The sequence below is a fragment of the Cardiocondyla obscurior genome, linkage group LG04, assembly GCF_019399895.1.
Source record: "Cardiocondyla obscurior isolate alpha-2009 linkage group LG04, Cobs3.1, whole genome shotgun sequence".
NCBI classification, from domain to species: domain Eukaryota; kingdom Metazoa; phylum Arthropoda; class Insecta; order Hymenoptera; family Formicidae; genus Cardiocondyla; species Cardiocondyla obscurior.
This window is the reverse complement of record NC_091867.1, coordinates 5,842,759-5,861,160: the sequence shown is the minus strand read 5'-3', so window position 1 is coordinate 5,861,160 and position 18,402 is coordinate 5,842,759. Positions and strand designations below refer to the sequence as shown.

At 38.5% G+C, this 18,402-nt stretch overlaps 2 protein-coding genes across 3 annotated transcripts; one reads left to right on the top strand and one right to left on the bottom strand.

Annotated features, from left to right (window-relative positions):
• Nucleotides 1-12: 12 nt before the first annotated feature.
• Nucleotides 13-13,973, top strand: LOC139102235 (chromatin assembly factor 1 subunit A). Its single transcript, XM_070655970.1, has 10 exons — nt 13-272; nt 376-469; nt 562-1,385; nt 1,513-1,664; nt 1,743-2,140; nt 2,237-2,403; nt 11,275-11,423; nt 11,613-11,664; nt 11,749-11,887; nt 12,018-13,973. Exons 2-10 carry the CDS (start codon nt 385-387, stop codon nt 12,935-12,937), a joined length of 2,886 nt encoding a protein of 961 aa, XP_070512071.1. The 5' UTR covers nt 13-272; nt 376-384; the 3' UTR covers nt 12,938-13,973.
• LOC139102236 (uncharacterized) lies at nt 2,169-10,807 on the bottom strand. 2 transcript variants are annotated; one of them, XM_070655972.1, is made up of 5 exons: nt 9,931-10,807; nt 4,479-4,728; nt 4,144-4,374; nt 3,792-3,937; nt 2,169-3,426 (listed from the first exon to the last, which is right to left on the bottom strand). In XM_070655972.1, exons 2-5 carry the CDS (start codon nt 4,726-4,728, stop codon nt 3,127-3,129), a joined length of 927 nt encoding a protein of 308 aa, XP_070512073.1. In that variant the 5' UTR covers nt 9,931-10,807; the 3' UTR covers nt 2,169-3,126. The 2 variants fall into 2 exon arrangements, with proteins under 2 accessions (XP_070512073.1, XP_070512072.1); XM_070655971.1 differs by lacking the exon at nt 9,931-10,807 and adding an exon at nt 4,943-5,523.
• Nucleotides 13,974-18,402: the final 4,429 nt, after the last annotated feature.

The following is an 18,402-nucleotide window of genomic DNA, read 5'->3' as shown; positions in this document are numbered from 1 at the left end:
TCTTAGGTCTGTGTGAAATTTGTGATTTGCGGTTTTTGTTATAATTAACATCGAATAAGTGCGAAAATTGCGTATTTTTTAGCTCAATAGTCTTTTAAAACATTTTTGTTGTTCGTGTGATATACAATCGTTTGCACAATCTGTTGATCTGTCTCAACGAGTTCTTTTACTCCGGTTCTCGTTTAGGTTATAGCGACGAGCTCGTACTGACAGGACTCTGTGATAATATTTAACGAATGTTGTATTTATTTTTATGCCTAGCAAGCAACAAGGTAAACTTACAGTTGTTGAATCGTGGCTCATCGAGAACGCGAAGTTTATTACATTCTTGTTAAAAAAAAAAAAAAAACTTATGCTTCGTATCTTATGTTCCAGATTTAATTAATGAAAAACATGGACATTTTAAAGAAAGAAAGTGATTGTGAAATAGAAGTAGTTATACCTGCAAAAAAGAAAAAAATGAAACAAGGTACTTTAATTTATTTATAACATATTGTACACATTGTAGAACACAGTCATTGTATCATGATGCAAATATTTATTAATTATATATTATTTTAGCACAACTGCCATTTCAAATGCTAAATTCCTCTAAAACGACAAGCAGTAAAAGTAATGAAATTAACAAAAAAAAGAGGAAAGTAATATCACCTTTGGTAGGTTCTAAAAGTCCCAAAGTGGTAAAACTTGCAACAAAAGAGAACTCGGAAGTTAGAAGCATAAATGAGAAAGAAGAAGATGAAGACAAAATAAAGATAAATACTAGTAATAGTAGCATTGAGGAAATAACACCTGATGACAAAAAGAAAGATCTGGAGCAAATTGACCAGAAAAAAATCGAAAAAGGTGATACACTTAAAAGAAGCAGTTTAGGAAAGAATAAGAAAATGGATAAACTACAACAGAAACCTGGTACTTTAACTAAATTTCTCAAGAAATCAGACAATGAAATGGAAAATATTGATATTAGTCATGAAAATAATTTGTCTGAACTAAAAGACGAAAAAAACTGCAAGAGTACAACTTTACATAAGAAAAAAATAGAAGTCTGTTTGAATGAAACTTCAGATGTATCACTTACTCAATCTGAATTACAAAATACGTCTCAATTAAATGAAACATACGATGATGTCATTAATGCAGAGCCTTCTTTTAAAACCTCAGACTGTGATATTGATATCTTGTCTTCAGATGATGAGGCTGTAAGCGAGTTAAATAAATCATTAATAAATAGAAAAAACGAAACAACTGATAAATCTGCAACTCCTGTTACTCCAAAGAGTAACAAAGACACGAAAAATAAAGTTAAAAAATTAACACCGAAACAAATAGAAAAAAAACAAGAAATTGCCAAACGAAAAGAAGAGAAGTTAAAATTAAGAATGGTATGTATTTTATAAAAAAGAATTAAATGTAATTTATTTATTTATAAATTTATTAAATTATAAATTTGATTATATTTTACGTACATATATGTATTATTTTACTGGTTTTTTGTTTTTTATGTATTAGGAAAAAGAAAAAAAACGAGAGGAAGAAAAAGCGAATAAGCGAAAAGAAAAAGAAGAGAAGCAGAGAGAAAAAGAGGAAAAAGAAAAAATAGAAAAAGAGCAGAAGAAAAAGGAGAAAGAATTAAAGGACCTTAAAAAACAAATGGAACTCGAGTAAGAACCGTCATATTTTGATATGCATTTTGTGATATATGCATATAATTTTTTTTATTATACTTACATTATTTTTAGACAAAAACAAAAAGAAAAAGAAGCTAAAGAGGAAGAAAAAAGAAAGAAAGAAGAGGAACGACAAGAAGCCGAACGCAAAATACAGAAAGCTGCATCAAACTTTGCTAGCTTTTTTGTTCCTAAAAAGCAAGGAATTAAATCGACGGAAGAAGAAAAAGAGAATGTTATTGAAGTAAAAAACTTTATGCCTTTTGAAGTAAAGGCTGATATGAAAATTGCACCGATTTTTCGAAGAAAGTTGAATAAACATGATAAATTATTATTGGATAATAAGTTAAACATGGATTTAGACAAAACCGAATTGTATCTCGAAAATATTAAAAGAGGAGAAATAGTGCCACGTACTTCGTCGAAAACTTGGCCGTTCGAAACAAAAGATGAAGATATTATTCTACTAGGTAAAAACACGTAAATAATAAAACTACGTTTATGATATAAGTATTTTACTATTATTTGTTTTAAATGCTTTAATGATTGTTATTCATTATTTATAGACGAAGACAACGATGGCAGTTGCAATATAATAACAAACACACCTAATTTGGAGCAGCTCCGACCGAAATTATTGCAATTCAAGGAAAATCGTCGCCCTCCGTATTGGGGTACATGGCGGAAACGAAGTAGTATTCTAAATGCCCGGCGACCATTTACAAAAGATGAGGTAAGTCATTATTAATTAATATAATGTTTCCTACAAACGTATTCTTTAAGAATGCGCAATATTATTTTAAGACACTAACAATTTATTATATATTCATACACAGTATTTCTTTATCTGATTTTGATGATTATGACCGCTTAAAACTTAATTTTTATGACAAATATGAATAGAACTCGCGAAAAGAAAAAATAATTATTATAATTTTATCACTATTTTTTATAAAGTAGATAATAATTTTTTTTTAAAGTGACGATAACTGCCATTAATTAAGACTAGTCACGCTAATACTAGATTGCATAAATCTCTCATTGAATTTAATATAACTAATCAATTTATCACGTTAACTCTTCTATTTTGCAATCAAAAAGTTTCCGGCGTACATTAGCCAAAAACTGTATAATAAATTTTTTTTAATTATCATCACAGTATGATGATCGTTTTATCGGAATTAATACTAGTGATTCTTAAACAAAAACGCAGATAAGTGTATTAAAATTGTTTTAAAAACCTAAAAACAGATTAGCCGCCGAAAATATTAAGAATTAATCTATATCATTAATTTAGCACAATGCATACCTTCTTGCACAATCAATTTAAATACTTTATTTGTCAATTTATTGAAGAATTATAGCACTGTTTTTAATGTTCTTAATGTTAGTTAATGTTAATGTTAATTGAAAGAAAATTCGAAAAGATGCAAGACGGGGGAGACACGGTAATGTTTTAAATTTCCGACGGTAAAACGTTTATCTTTCCGCCACGTAATCCTCTAGGGCCATGGAACAAGGGATAGGCATTTTTCCGATGTACTTTTCGATGCTTGGCCAAATGGTCGCTACGCGCGAATCTTTTCGAGCACATTTCGCACGAATACGGTTTAATGCCCGAGTGCGATCGTCTGTGCCTTGCTAGTTCGTCCGATCGACTGAAACGCCATACGCAACCATCCCAAGTACACGCGAACGGTTTCTCGCCGGTATGTCGTCGTAAGTGAGCCTTCAAGTGAGACGCTTTAGCGTATACCTGAAACAAGGAAAAAAATATATCAAGTGAGATACTTTAGTCTATATCGAAAACAAAAAAAAAGATATATCAAGTGACACGCTTATACCTGAAACGAAAAGGAAAATATGTTTTAAATATGTTTTTATCAATAAGTACGTATTTAAAATATAGATCACATTACTTATAGAATTTCAAAAGTAAACACGCGCTTTGAATATGAGCTATTATATTTGAACTCAATCCTTAATTGTCGATCTAACTTTTGTTTATTTAATCTTCTACAAACTCTAATTATTTTTTAAAGGGTTGTATGCTAGAATGTTTAGTGTCAAATAGTCGATAAAATGAGCTGATTATATGAGAAGTAAGTTTATTAAAATTACTTTTAAACATCCTTGGTAGGTGCATGGAAAGCATCTATCTTCGGATGCATTTGCTAAGCTACGATTGGTGTAATCGTGGGTTGCTAATGCGGCAGTAGCTGCTGATGAAATTAGGAGACCATCATCTATCTGGTTGTTGTTATAATCTGCAATCGAGACGTATGTTAATCATCTTTAGTGTTGAAATAACGACGCATTCTAAATGATAAAGTACTTCAGTCTTAATTAATCCAATCGAAGAATCCAGATTTTGCTTTAAACTACTGTTGGAAAAAAAAGGTCTCTTGTCGTTCTGATACTCCGATTGTATACTTTGATTATATTCTAATTTTTTTTTTAGAGTGTCTTTTACCTATTGTACTTGTTCCTAATGTGTTTTCCAAAGCTCGTAGATCGATGCCGAGTACAAGCAATGGTTCATCATATTGTGGCGTTTGTTGTGGACTCGGTAGAGGTGGCAAATGCAGAAATCCTTCGCACCCTGCGGTACACAGTGGCGTTCTTTCTGGCAGACCGGAGTCCCAACTCTTCTCCAGACACCAATCTAGTTCTGAATCTAGTTCGCTCAATTCGCTCAAATAACCTGTGACCATTCATTGCATATTTTCAAAGAGGCTCCGAGTAAAAAGATAATCGTTTTCATATTTTTAATTATATACGTCTGTGTATTAAAAAAAATAGTGATACCTGAAGATGTAGACGTGTTAGTGATCGACCAGTCTTTCCAAGGCGATTGCGGAGAGCAAGTTAAGTCGGTGTAACAGTCTGTTGGATTTGTCATGTTCAGCTGGTTGTCGAACATTCCGAAATCGTCGCTAAGCGTGCACGAGACTTCGTAATCGCTAGGTAAACTTGTTTGGGTTGAGGAAAATAGCTGTCTCTCGACGCTAGTATCCGTTGTTAAGCCAAGAGCAGAAAACAGTAGTTCGTCCGTCATCTGTAAACGAAAACTAATTAGAGCTGTAAACGTGTCTTTTAAACCCAATTCTTATATTAAGTTTCGATAAAAATTTAATTATGCCGCTTTTTAACGATTATATAATTTAATTGTAATCTATATGCAAGAAATAGATACTGTATGCAATCGAGTGCAAATTTACATGTTTAAATACGCAATTAAATTGACATTACGGTGTCTTCCGTGTACTCACGTCGAGTGTCATAGCTTCCTCGATCATCGTGCCGAGAGATTAAATCGAAATTAAGGTGGGAGTCGATATCAGAAAATGTGCTTTTCATACAGATTGATAACTGCGTGTGATTAGGACTTTCAGAGTACCGACTTCGTCCGATGTTTAAATCATTATTCCCAAAATTAACTCAGCTTAGTGTTATGAAGATCTGCTTATCGCTCATCGTGATTCGCGTAGAATTAACAGAGATAGAGAGTGTACATAGCACGGTAAATCAAACTGGAAATCACTTGCATTGAATCATAAATCTTAGGATTTGTCTCTCTACGACGTCGATATCACAGAATGTCAGCATTTCAAGACACGGCGACGTTACGCTCGCGATTTTTTCTTGTATAACTGCTCGAGAGGCTGCCGGTCGCGGAGATTTAAATACGGAAGCGCGATAGAAACCGGTGAAAGAACTTCGTTAACCGGGGCCGGAGGATACGCGTTCGAAATCTCGCGCGCGTCCGAGCGTCGCGAGGGAGAGGATGCACGAGGTCGAAAATCGCAGATCCACTCGTTACGACCGATCAGTAGTCGTGTCGAGACTGCAACTGGTGGTCAAATTTTCCGGGCGGGAAGACGTCGACGAGAGAGCGTGCGATGAGAGAGCGTGTGGCGCATGGCTCCCTCGAGATAAGGATGCTGGTCTGTGCCACCCGGCGCCGTCACCGCGCCGATCCCCAGGGACCTCACGATCGTACGCGTCGTCGATTCGTTCCAGAACGCCGACACCACCATTCTCAACGGATACCCGGTTGTTGGTTTATCCTCTCCCGGCGCGCGTTAGGGATGGAATTAAATATCTTGCACTAGTTGCGAATTCTATGCAGTTGTTTCAGAAAACTTTTGTCATGGTTCACGAACGACGGCATAAATCATGCTTGAAAGATTTCATCCGTAGTCGAAACAAAATATCGAAACGGAGGAAAGATAACAAGAATCGGTATCTCGGAGAACCTCAGCTTTTCGAAGGTTTTACAAAAGGGACGAATAGAAAACAATAGGAAACGTTTAGTGGGGAAAACTGATGGCCGAAAAAAAATTTACCCCGGTTTTAAGTTCTTCGTAAGAACTTTATACCCCAAGTAATTAGTAATGATCATTTAGTTTCATGTTCTTTTTTTTTGTGAAGATAAAAAATATTCTGTGTTTTCCAAATGATCAGATTGCAAGCAGTACTTGATTCGATTTCTCTCAGAATATATACTTGTCGGACTTAGTCTCTATTTAAACTGAAAATAGAAAAAAAAGAATAATTATTCTTAAGTAAATCAAACAATAAATTAAGCTATCGTTTTTACAATCATCTCACGAAATAAAATCCAGCTGTTAAAATTGACTCGCGATTCGCAAATTGATACGTATTGAACTCGATCTCATCCCGAACGACTGGACCAGCCAGCCTGTTTATTTACGGTCCCTTGAGATGCAAATCAATCGAGCAGAGCGCCAGATAATCGCGATACTCGGATGCCGGCTATCAGCAGCAGCCGATTTCACCGAACGAACCACATCGCGCCGATTTGGGAAAGAGGAAAAAAGAGGGAGTCCCTCCAACCCTCTCTTCTCATCTTCGGGGATGTCTCGAGAATGCCGTCGCGCTGTCGCGCACGTGGCTGCCAGATATATTGACGATTTCAATTAATGATGTAATCCGAGGAGAGCAGGCTGGTCGGTCCATTCCGATCGCACATTAATATCTCGATATTTCGGTATTACATATGGATTTTTAATAGAACGCGCATATACTTGCTGAAATGGATATCTAACGCGCTTGTAACATAAACCATCTTTTGCGTATTTCGAGTTCGGGCATGTTTTTCACTCAGTTAAAGGGATTTTAAAATACTCTAAAATTTCTTGGACGTAGTCTCAAGTTTTCGGAACAAATGTCTATATTTTGTTTTAAAAAAATAAAAAAATAAAATAAAAAAAGAAAAAGGAGTGAAAAATCCTTTACAGTTTCAAGGAATTTCCACAAACAGAATTTGGTCAGATTCGAAATGTCCAGCAATGGTAAGGGTTGAAACCTGTCACTGATGAAGGCTCATTTATGCGCACAGAAACGACTGAGGCATTTTATCTACTCAAAATATTTCCAAAGTTTCTCATGTCCAAAGATATTCAAGATTTAACTACTAGTCTTAACTATTGTTGTTTTTCACGTTCGTAAAGTCATGTACGATATTTCAGATTTTTTTAATATTTACTTATTACTGATTAGAAATACCGCGGTGACGATAAACCCTTCGAATTTATGTCAGTCGTTTTACGATTGCGAAAAATTTGGTAGCATCGGTCAGCTGTTGACCCGAATGGAATCTTTTCAAATTACGTTATTGTTAAGAAAGAGAAGAAGCAAGGAGCGCAGCGCGACTCGATCATTTCGCGCACAGCGTGTTTCGCTGATGGCTTTGACCTAGAACGCGACACGAAACCAGATAAAGGTGTCTCACCCGAGACTCGTTAGGAGTTCAATCGCTCGTTTATCGGCGTCAGGTTGACCTTAGATATTCGAAGCTGCACGTATTTGATGGTTCGGCTTGGAGTCGCGGTTGAAAAATAACATCGCGTAGGTGAGATTAATCCGATTGTAAGATTCTTAAAAAAAAAAAAAATTTCTCGGTTTATCTTTTAACGAGACGAATAGCATTGCATCTCTATATTACATAGACGGAATATTAAACTTTGTGTAATTTTTGTCGGTTTTTTTTTCTATTTTTTTTTCTTTTTATTTCCACGAAAATTCGGTGCCTGGCGTTGATATTCGGTTTTAGATTAGGAAGCGGCGTTAAAAGGTATAGTTATCGTGGTTTACGTGATGCGTTATGAAAAACAGACCACGATTTAGTGACGACACAGTGATCCATCGGCGGCAGGTTTATCTGGCGGATTCATTCTATTATCTACGCGACCGCGAACGATCCGATGTATCTTCGCGAGTGCTTCGTTGCACTCGCATCCATTTCGAAAATGAAGCCGAGGAAAAAGAGGAAAAGAGCGAGGGAATAAGATTATTCTTTATAGAGGAAAGCACTTTGCTTTGAAGTCACGCTATTGCGTTATACAATAATTTTAAGCATTTTTACGTCAATCAAATCGCGCGAAAACCAAAGGAAACCATTCATCAGATAAGCCACGTTGGAAATAAATTTGAGTTAAAATATTTTTTTACTAACTTGTTTAAATATTTTAATTTTTAGAAGTTTAGTAATTAAAGTTCGGAAGATTTTAAGCGCAAAAAAAAAGGAAAAAAAAGAGAAAGAAAGAAATAATTACATTGTATATTTTTATAATGTAGCGTAATAACGTAAAATGATGAAAAATAATGAAAACACGGTTAATTAAAGGTTTTAACGAAAAAAAGAAATGGAGATGTATTCCGGAGAGATATCTATAGCTATATCGACATCTAATCCGCCGGCGCGCACGGATATCGGATTGATTTCGTGTTTTATTGTGTTCGGAGGAACGATATCTCACACTGACGTTCGTATACGCTACGTAATATTCCGCGAACATCGCGCTTTCGCAACTCACGTGCGCAGCTTTAACCCTTTCAGTACCGGTGCACCATATATCAGGTATCAATTTTCATCGGCTGCCGTATATCCCCATCGCGGGTTCTTGTCAGACGCGGGAGTCGATTTGATTTTCTCTAAAAATCGAAATCGTTACTACCTTAAAATATATCTTTTTATCTATTATACACTTTTTACGAGCATATATGTATGTATAAAATCGGCTCACAAATATTCCCCCTGTTAAAATCTGAAATGCGAGAGGATCTCGCGAGGAAAAGAAAAAAAAAAACCCCTCCCTTTGTTGTTATCCGTCTTACATTGCGGATGACACGAATGCGCGTGTTTTCAAGTCGCCGAAGTGACGTTATACGCTTTTTAACGTGCGTATTGTAATTAACGTATCAGCTGACGATTGGCAGTAATCCGTTTCGCGTGAAATTTATGCATTCGGCGATAACGTGCGCGTTCTATCTCATGAGAGACGCATTTCAGATCCTACGTCACCGTATACGCAGTATGAAAGTGCCGTTGTGCGCACACGCGTTAATTATGAAATAACAAATTTTTTTTTTTTTTTAATTAAATCGAGTTTGGCGCAAACTGCGCGATTACGCGAACGCCACTTACAGTAAGGCGACGTGTCTAAATCTCGCGACGGAACTGTGTAGGGTTCCCCGGCGGTAATCGCTTTGCGGCGACGACAGTTTATGTGGAGTGGCGGTTTCCAATTTCCATGGAGAGACGGACCCCGTCGTCGTCACGCCAGCTTAGTAAAGGAGCGCAGGAAGTCCAGCAATATTCCCCGAATATTCAGGGGAGGGAGGAAATAAATCAGTTCGATTGCCGGGCCGCCTAATCTACGGTGTATCCTCGACGAGGAGCACCGGTCGTAATCTTAATGGGGCATAAAACAGCCATTACAGATGGCCCGCCGGGCGACAACACGCTGTAAATAATGTACGACGGTTCGTGGCGCGCATCGGCGCAACGTCGAGCGCATCCTATCGCACCCTCGGGCCGATAACTGCGCTTTTCTTCTTGGGCGTGTTGCAGCATCCTTTCGGCCTCGTCCGCACGCGTGTGCGTACCGGTGTGTGCGTGCGTTCGGGGTGCTTTCGGGTGGTGATGCGGGAGATCTGTTCTTAATTCTTCGCGCCTCTAATCGGAGTGACTGCGACACCGAAATCGGTTTCAATTGTAAAACCTAATGCCGATTGGAAAGCTCGTTAATTGCGCTGGTAATTTGCATCTTTTTATCACTTTTTAATCTACACGTTGCATAATTTTGGCAAGTGCTCACGATTCTGTCTGGTTACAATTATTCCAGCTTTATCCGATGGATTTTCGACATATCCGCAGTTGAAACAAAATACGGTTTATAACCTAGGACACCTCGTTTACTGATAATAAATTACGCGATACGTTTATACGTACCTTCGTTGCTGCCAAAAGCTGCTTAAACTCTTTCTCTTCCGTTTCTTTTTTTTTTCTTTTATTAGTGACAGACCGACCGATTGTTTTTGTGTTACTCGCCGCAGCGACGAGTGTATCAATCGCCCGTGAGATTACGTTTCTCCGCGATAATAAATTAATGTCTCGAGAAGAGTCTTGTAATTGATGCTCACGTAGGGATGAAATCGACGTTGATTTATCGAACAAAGAATATCTCGCGCCGCGGCGCAAAGAGAAAAGAGAGAAGGAAGGAGGGGAAATTTATCGACTTTTCGGCGAAGGATAGCGCGCGCTTATCGCGCCGCGTTTTATTACCGTTTCGGGATGTAATTGATTTTAATTATATCCTCGAGGATTATGGCGCCTCGTTGGACACGTCACGACCGTTGTTCGTCGAAAGAAGCGACCCGCGCGATGAGCGTAATGCACAATTCGCTCCGGGTTAATCCGAGAAGATTGCACGCAGCGCAAGTAGAAGTAAAAGATATCAAAAATAGCTACTCGACAAGCTACTCCAGGACGCTGTCGCGAATACGGACGTGTAAATAGCTACGTAAGAAACTACCGAGCTGCGCGTAAATAACGAAGCGATATATCGTCTGGTACATTCTCGTTCACTGAGAGCGAAAATATGTAACACCGCGGAATATCTTCATATCTGGCGCGAGAATGACCGCACAGCACTCGCCGAGGACCGATACCTCCCACGACTTGGGAAGAACACGGCATTTATTACGATAATTTCGGGAGGATGTATCTTCAGCTCTCCCGTATCGGTGGCGAAACAATCGTACAGAAATTATTAACGCCGGAGCCGCCGGGGAAAAAAAAAGCCGAGCCGTCGACGGGGCTTGAATCTCTACATTTTGATAGGACGTTCAACGACTGACTACAGCTTCATTACTAAGAGAATGCGTGCCGGCCAGCACGTCGGAGATGATTGCGAAGCCGAGATATCGCTCTCGTCGAGGAAGTCACTTTGATATCGACGTCCTGCTTATTCATGACGAATTGAAATTCCGTTGCGGTCGTGACCGAAATTAAGATAAACCAGTCAGTGACAACGTGTGAAAAACTATGATAGCAACAAAAGCGCGATCGGCGAATTGTATAAATTACTCATGCGCATATGTGCGAGTAGCATTCGTGTAGAAATTCACGTTGAACTGTGAGTTCAATCTCGTGAATTCTTCTCCGTTTACTGAAAAATTATTATTCCCGATAGAAAAATACATTTTTGCAAGAAATAATGTGGAAAAAAAAATTTGTTTATCCGTTAATCTGTCTGCTGACAATATCTATAAAAGCACGTGTTATTTATTTCAGAAATGGTTTGATTATGAAATTGATTCCGATGACGAATGGGAAGAGGAGGAACCTGGTGAATCTCTTAAAGGCTCGGATGACGAGAAAGACGAAGAAAATCCAGAAGAAAACGAATATGATGTCGATAACGAGTTTATGGTGCCTCATGGGTAAGTAACGTCGGCTAAACTACGAAATTATTAATGCACAAACAAATTTTAAAAGCTTTTTTTTTAATTATTACAATTTTAAACATAATTTTAAAATTATATTAATTAATTTCTAATAGTCATGTCTTTTACTATTTGCGTATCTGTACTGATGCTTTAAAAATTAAATACAAATTTTTTTTAACGCAGGTATTTGTCCGACGAAGAGGCCCTGGCTGACGAAGAGGAAGTGGAAGATATGGTTAGTGGAATATAATAATTAAAGAAATTATTTCTTTATTTTAAAGTAGAAATAAATTAATGAAAACGTATGTTTCTGTTGTAGACGCCGCAAACGCAAAAAATGAAATTGAAAATATTAGGAGAACAATTTGAAGCCGAAAGAAATACAAAAACGTATAAACTTAAACCGAAAATAATTGGTTGTATCTGGCAAGGATCTGACAATTCGTTTCCGGCATTTAGTAAGTTGATTTTATTTACAGATTTGAATTAATTATATATGCAATATTATGTAATATTATACATATTAGATATTGTTTCTTCTATATTTATATGTATTACCTCTATTTAACGTTATAAAATTTATTTCAGTTTCTCCAAAGGTTAAAGAATTTTTGTCAGCACGACAAGCATGGGTCAATAACATTCCGATAATATTTCCGTCGTCGACATCACCGGAAGAAGATATTTCGACCAGTGGTGAATGCAAGACTCCTACCCATCAACAATCTATGAGAAGACCGAAAACTAAATTTCCTGACGAAGCTTTGCCCGATCTGATTCGGTTGGTGCACGGAAACAGGCACGGCAGGCATGTTCTTATGAGAGAGTTTATGACATTCTGGGGCAAAAAAGGTGGAAGTTATTTGTCAAAAGTTAGTATATTGTCAAAAATTAATGAAATTGCTGATAGGATAGCCTGTCCCGAAGAAGGACCGATGCATCTCAAATCTTGTTGGTATGTTCCGAAAAACATCCGGGAACAGTATCTTCCCGATGTTGAGTTATCGATACCGAATAATTGGGAATATATTTTAATAATAAGTAAAAAAAAAGATAATCAAAATGTAACTGATAAAGTTGAAAAAGAAGAAAAAGATAAGGAAAAAGAGAAGAAACACGTGCCACTTATTACTCAGTTTACTAAAAAAATCACACAAGAGGAGATGAAAAAACAACTAGTAAAATCTGATCAGGAAGAGATGAAAAAACAATTAACAGCAAGAACGGACCAAGAAGAAGCTAAAAAATCATCGGCAATGAAATCCAATCAAGAAGAAATTAAAAAACAATCGACATCAAAACCCAACCAGATTATCGTCCCGCCGAAACTACCTTTAGTACAGAGACCTCCTAAACGGGCAACTTTAATTTCCGTAGGTAGAGGGGAACAATTTTCCGAAAAATCTCGACAGAATATGCTAGCTAAATTTGTTAATCTCAATGAGAAACAAGAAAAACTATTGAGTAGTAAAAAAATGGAGAATAACGATACGAATAAGACAACTTAAAAATAGAATAATTAATTTTAATAATAAAGCTCTCCAGATAAATAGCAAAAAATTAACTTTGAGAACAGATATAATAATTATTAATGGTCATTTTGTAGAAAAAGTAAACAATCAATTCGGGAAATAAGTTACAGCGGCAAAAAATGATAGATAACTAAGTAAAGAAATAAAAAAAGTGCAAACAAAGACTATGACAAGTGCCTAACTGAATTAAAAATAATGTTAAATTTAAAAGAATGGAGAAAGCGCCTTTTTTCTGTTCCTCAATAATGATTTAAATATTAATAAAATACAATTTATATATTAATTTTTTTATATGTACAAAGCGATCACACAGCTTTTATTATTCTTGTAATTTAATACCATTCAATCATTTTACAGTATAAAATACAGTTATAATATAAAACACATTGTAATATTTTGAAGTGATACATGCGAGTTTATATTCGAGAGAAAATCATATAAGAGAAAACTATTTTGAACTTTATATGTTTGTTCAAACTTACAGTGTATATTCTCTTAAAATGTGATTTGACTATCGGTAGATTATTCGTTTGAATGATCTAATTAATTCGAAACCGAAATATTTGTAATATTCTGTTCAGTATCGAAAATTTCAACACTGTCGAAAACCGTGAAAGTTTCCTATGCAATGTCCCGTATTATATGTCTAGATTAGATTTTATATCGTAGCACATGTTTCATGCTTACGATTCCCGTTTTTTATATTTTTTTTTATTTTTTTTTTTATATATATATATAAAAGCTTTGTTGGACAAGTTAAACAATGTTTGCTAAATAAAATATATTTTATATTAATCGCAAAAGAACGCTTTTTTTGTGGAAGTGGAAAAAGTTTATTCGCGGTTCTTGTTCTCAAGAAAGCCTTTATTTTAGAAAGAGTATTGTCATAAATATCTGACTCATTTCGATGATCTGCCGTTGTGCCGATGTTTGCCAGAACGTAAGTTTCTTTTTTCCCCCTCACAGGAGTGTTTGAAGACTCCAATTGACAAGTGCGGAATCGAGCAGGCACCGCCGTGGAGAGATCCATTTTCGGAGGCACCTCGAGGAAAGAATCCCTCGCGATTTCGCTCGCGGGGAGAACCGAGAAAAGAAAAGAGAGAAAAGGAATAAGTAACGCTATTCGAGAAGGAAGTTTTACAGTCTGTAGTTCGGGGGGGCCTTTCGTACCTCCGGGGTGTACCGGTCGACCGCGGCATATGGCCGGAATAACGAAAGGGCGCTCCTCGTGATTGCGGTAATTATCGAGTCACGTTACGAGATCCGTGCCGTTACGATCTGCAGAAAACTGTTAGAGGCTGCGAGCGAACACGAAGAAGACGGAGAGGAGGGGGACCACGCGTAACGCTCGCGAGAGAGAAAGAAAGCAAATTTTATATGTGAATTACGCTAATTTGCGTGATTGCTCGGCGGCAGTATATGAAGTCGCCTCGAGCTTCGCAGCGCAGTTGTGATTTGGCTTCGAAAAACTATTGGGGGTTGACGACACGTTATAAATACCAATGAGATAGTTGTAGGTATCTCGGTTACTTAATTGGAAATAAACAAGAATATTTAATAATGCGAAAAAAAAAGAAAAAAAAAGAATGCAGATTGAAACGCAATTACGTAATTGTTTCGGCAGTCATATCTCTGCGGAAGTAAATCTTTTCTTGGGACGTTGAAGGAATTAATTTATTCGACTCCTTGAACTTCCCACTATAGTTTTGAATCGATTAAACTCTCGGATATGGTTACTTAAAAGGAGATAAACAATAGCGCGTATAGAGATGCAAATACAAAGGAGCCGGCGCGGCGCACAGGAGGAAGCGCGTTATAAAGAAGCCGCAATATTTTGCCTCTCGGAACTGAGATATATGACGGTTTATATTAACGGTGCATTCAAGAGGACTATCACACGGTGAGCATTGTTTAGCACGGCACAGCGATCGTGTATTTATCTACTGTATATACAGCAAAATTACCGTCTGCCATGTACACGATCCCCGGCGAGTGCACGGCGTAATCATCGGGTTAATTAAAATTACAACTATTTCCATTCCCGCGGGATATCAACATAGCCGTGGCAGTATTGCCTGGTAAAAGTACAGTACGCGGCGTTGTTCATTCGTGCGTGAGTAACATCTGTTAATTATTTGACAAAAAAAAGAAAAAAAAAAGAAAAAACAAATATCCGGCGAAAAAGTGCACTTCGCAAATATGGCGGTCGATTACAGGGGTTGCGCATTTGGACTCCCAATATATCTTTTTTTATGAATTTTTTTTTTAATATCTTGCTGTAGAAGACAGCAGATTTTTTTTTCTCTCTCTCTTTCTCGTTATTCGACGTTTTATCTGGTTTCCTACAGAAACAAAAATACATAGAGAAAATCTTTTCGCGTAATTATGAATAAGGTCCCGGAAATACGTGCAGGTAGTTTAAAGAAAATTGAGATTAAAATACATATTGAATACGGATGAAGTGCATACGCTGTGTTATTGTTACTGCACCGAACAATGAAATGGGACATTAACATTACGGAGGCGTGAGGTGGAATATAGATATTATTACGTGCTCGTACACACATTGAGAGGAGTTTAATCGGGTGGAACTTTAAGTGATCTTGAAGTGTACGACCGCTATTCTCAAGCCACTCAAAGTTGTGGAATATTTCGGTTGTAAATATAAATAAATAATTGCAATTTAGTAGATAATAGTAGATAAATTAACTTACATATATATATATATATATATATATATTGCAGGCGAAAGCAAGGAAAGACCAAACCTTTAATCAATCTAATACGAGTTGTTTTACGAATAAAGCTATTTCTGGGGAAAAGTAAAAAAAGGAAAGGAAACATTCGGTCTGCATTCAATCCTCGCGAATTTGGCGGAAAGGCGGGAAAAAGAGTTTTTTTTTTTTCCCTCTCGTCCTGGTCGCAGTATGCCATCCTCGCGAACGGTGTGAGAGCGTAGCGAGGCAAGGAGATCGAGGGAGGGAAAGGAAGTGGAAACGGAGAGAGGGCATGGAAGCGAAGAGGGAATAAAGTGGAGTAGACCGGAATAGAGTACAAGGTGTATGCCTAGAAGGTATAGAGAGAAAATGGTAGCCAATGGCGCTGCCTCGGCGTCGTTGCTACAGTATTGAACGTCTCCTACGCGGGGTCCAGATCTCATCCTCCTCCTTCCCTCCCCCTCGTTCCTCTCTCCCTTTCTCTTGCAGTATGTCTCTCCATCCCTCTTTCTTCATCTCTCCCTCGCACCTTTTTCACTCCCTGCCTCCTCTCGTCAAGCCACCCGACCTCCGTTTCCTCTTGGTCGTCCTCGTCCTCGTCCTCCACCACCTCCTCCCCCACCTCTTTACCTTCCCTCTGTCTCTCGTTCCGCGTCCCTCTCTCCTCACCTCTTACCTCCCTCGCTTATCCCTTTCTCTCATCCTTTCTCTCTCTTGCCGCCACCTTCATCTTTCTCTCGTTTTCTCGTAACCCGACGACGTCCTCCCTCCACGATCTCGTCGTAGGGTGGAGACCCTCCCTGGTACTCCCTACCTTGTACTCCTCCTCTGTGCCGATGCTTCTCTTCGGCTCTCATCTCATGAGGCGAAGGAGGGAGGAGGAGGAGGAGGGAGGAGGAGGAGGCCTCTCAGTAACCTCTCTCCATCAGAGACGATCCGTGAGTCCGCTGCCGAGATCCAGAGTGGTGTGAGGTGGCCGTCTCTATATCCTCTCATTAATATCCGACCTTAGGAGGTCCGAGGCGGCCCGTATGGCCGTGGCGCAGTCTCTCCGTCGGTCCAGACCTTCAGCGACAGCCGCCTTGGAAAAAGGTGCACGATTGCGCTGCCGTTGTGAGATGTGCCCATTAAATTCTATCGAAACAATAATTGAAGTTTCCTCCTCTTGCAAAAAAAAAAAAATACGTTCTGAATTATTCTTAGTAATTTGTCTTTTAGAAGGGGGTGGAAACTCAACACTTCTCCTAATTCAGATATTAATCTGCATTTATAAAGGTATACTTATAAAGTAAAATGAAATGTATTAATATGCGCATATACGTACATACATTTGGACGTAATACAATATTCGTAATGAACACGTAATAATATACCTCTTAATGAGAAGCCTATATAATAATAACATAATTGTAATATACTTTTTAAGCAGATGTTACAATTTCAACAATAACTCGTGAGATTTTACCAGGATTAATAGATCCAGCGATTATTTTCTTTGTCTCTTAATCTGCCTCAAGTGCTAATTAATGAACGCGGCACTTTTCGTACACTTCCCAGTTATTATTTGGTAATATAAATTTCGCAGAGCTTCGCGAAATTAAATTCTCGCGGTTGAAACGTGGCGGGACTTTAATGGCAGTTAATGATGAATCGCGGTGCGACCGTCGATCGCGAAATGCGGGAGATCGGTGCGGGTCGAGGAATGATTACGGAAGAGAGAGCGAGATGTATGAAGGTAGGCAAAGAGAGGCAGAAAAATGAGGGAGCACAAAGCAGTTGGGGGAGAGAGAGGTAAGGGGGACCAGGCGGCACACTTAATTGAATATTCAGGAATATACGATTGATGCGCGGTGTCAGCAGTCGTGGGGTAGAGCCGCGGTATGCGGTGATGTAATCTACATGTTACTTCGGGGCTTTACGTGTAATTATGCCAGAATTAAAATGCCGAAGTGCACTGGGCACTCTTGACTAACACGATCAAATACATATACCTTTATTTATTGCATGTATATCATTATATTATTCACAACGTTGCGTTTCCTTATTTCGATATTCTTGTCAACGATATAAAAAAAAAAAAGAAAAGAAAAAATTGAATACTTCGAGGAAAATTGTATTGCGGGATGTTGATTGAGCGATTACGTGCCTTTCATAAGCGCGTCGCAGGGAGGAACGTTGTTTCAGGTCAAATCCGGAGGCAATAGTGGCGATGGAGACGGTAAACGCGGCAAAATCTTCCTTTCTGCACGGAATAAAACTCGGGGGAGTGAGCGACGCGTATAATAGCGAACGGGGACCTCGACGCGCGCGGTCTGCAGCTGCTGGATCTTATGCTAATCCCACCCCCGGAGGCTAACCCCGGCGTGCGCATCCCATGAAAAAGTTGCTCGTTACATGCTCGCCCATAAATCTCCCTCCTAAGCTTAATCTGTCCGCCGCCACCGCCGCCGCCTGCCCTCACCGGCCCGCGTCGCGGAAAACTCCTGCGAACCCAGGCGGCAGGTGTATACGTCTCGGCGCGCTCGCGGATTTTCATAATTTTTTATCCTTCGGCGAGAATTTAAATCCCAACTGGCCGGCGGGCTAGACGTCCGCCGACAAGAATGCAGGCTCCCCGACTGCTCATTTTCAAAGAACGACCGCTGCGAAATCGTACGAAAAAGCGATCATCTCGCAGCGACAAAGGGGTGATAATTTTCGTTAACGGAAGTTTAAGAAAACAAC

What these genes read in the sequence shown, in the direction of transcription:
- LOC139102236 (XM_070655971.1), bottom strand. Translation starts at nt 4,969, where the DNA reads ATGATCGAGGAAGCTATGACACTCGAC. An exon ending in AGGAAGCTATGACACTCGAC is followed by an intron (nt 4,729 to 4,942) that starts GTGAGTACACGG and finishes TTTCGTTTACAG; the next exon opens with ATGACGGACGAACTACTGTT. An exon ending in ATTAGGAACAAGTACAATAG is followed by an intron (nt 3,938 to 4,143) that starts GTAAAAGACACT and finishes TCTCGATTGCAG; the next exon opens with ATTATAACAACAACCAGATA.
- LOC139102235 (XM_070655970.1), top strand. Translation starts at nt 385, where the DNA reads ATGAAAAACATGGACATTTTAAAGAAAGAAAGTGATTGTGAAATAGAA. An exon ending in AGAAGTTAAAATTAAGAATG is followed by an intron (nt 1,386 to 1,512) that starts GTATGTATTTTA and finishes TTTATGTATTAG; the next exon opens with GAAAAAGAAAAAAAACGAGA. An exon ending in TGAAGATATTATTCTACTAG is followed by an intron (nt 2,141 to 2,236) that starts GTAAAAACACGT and finishes CATTATTTATAG; the next exon opens with ACGAAGACAACGATGGCAGT.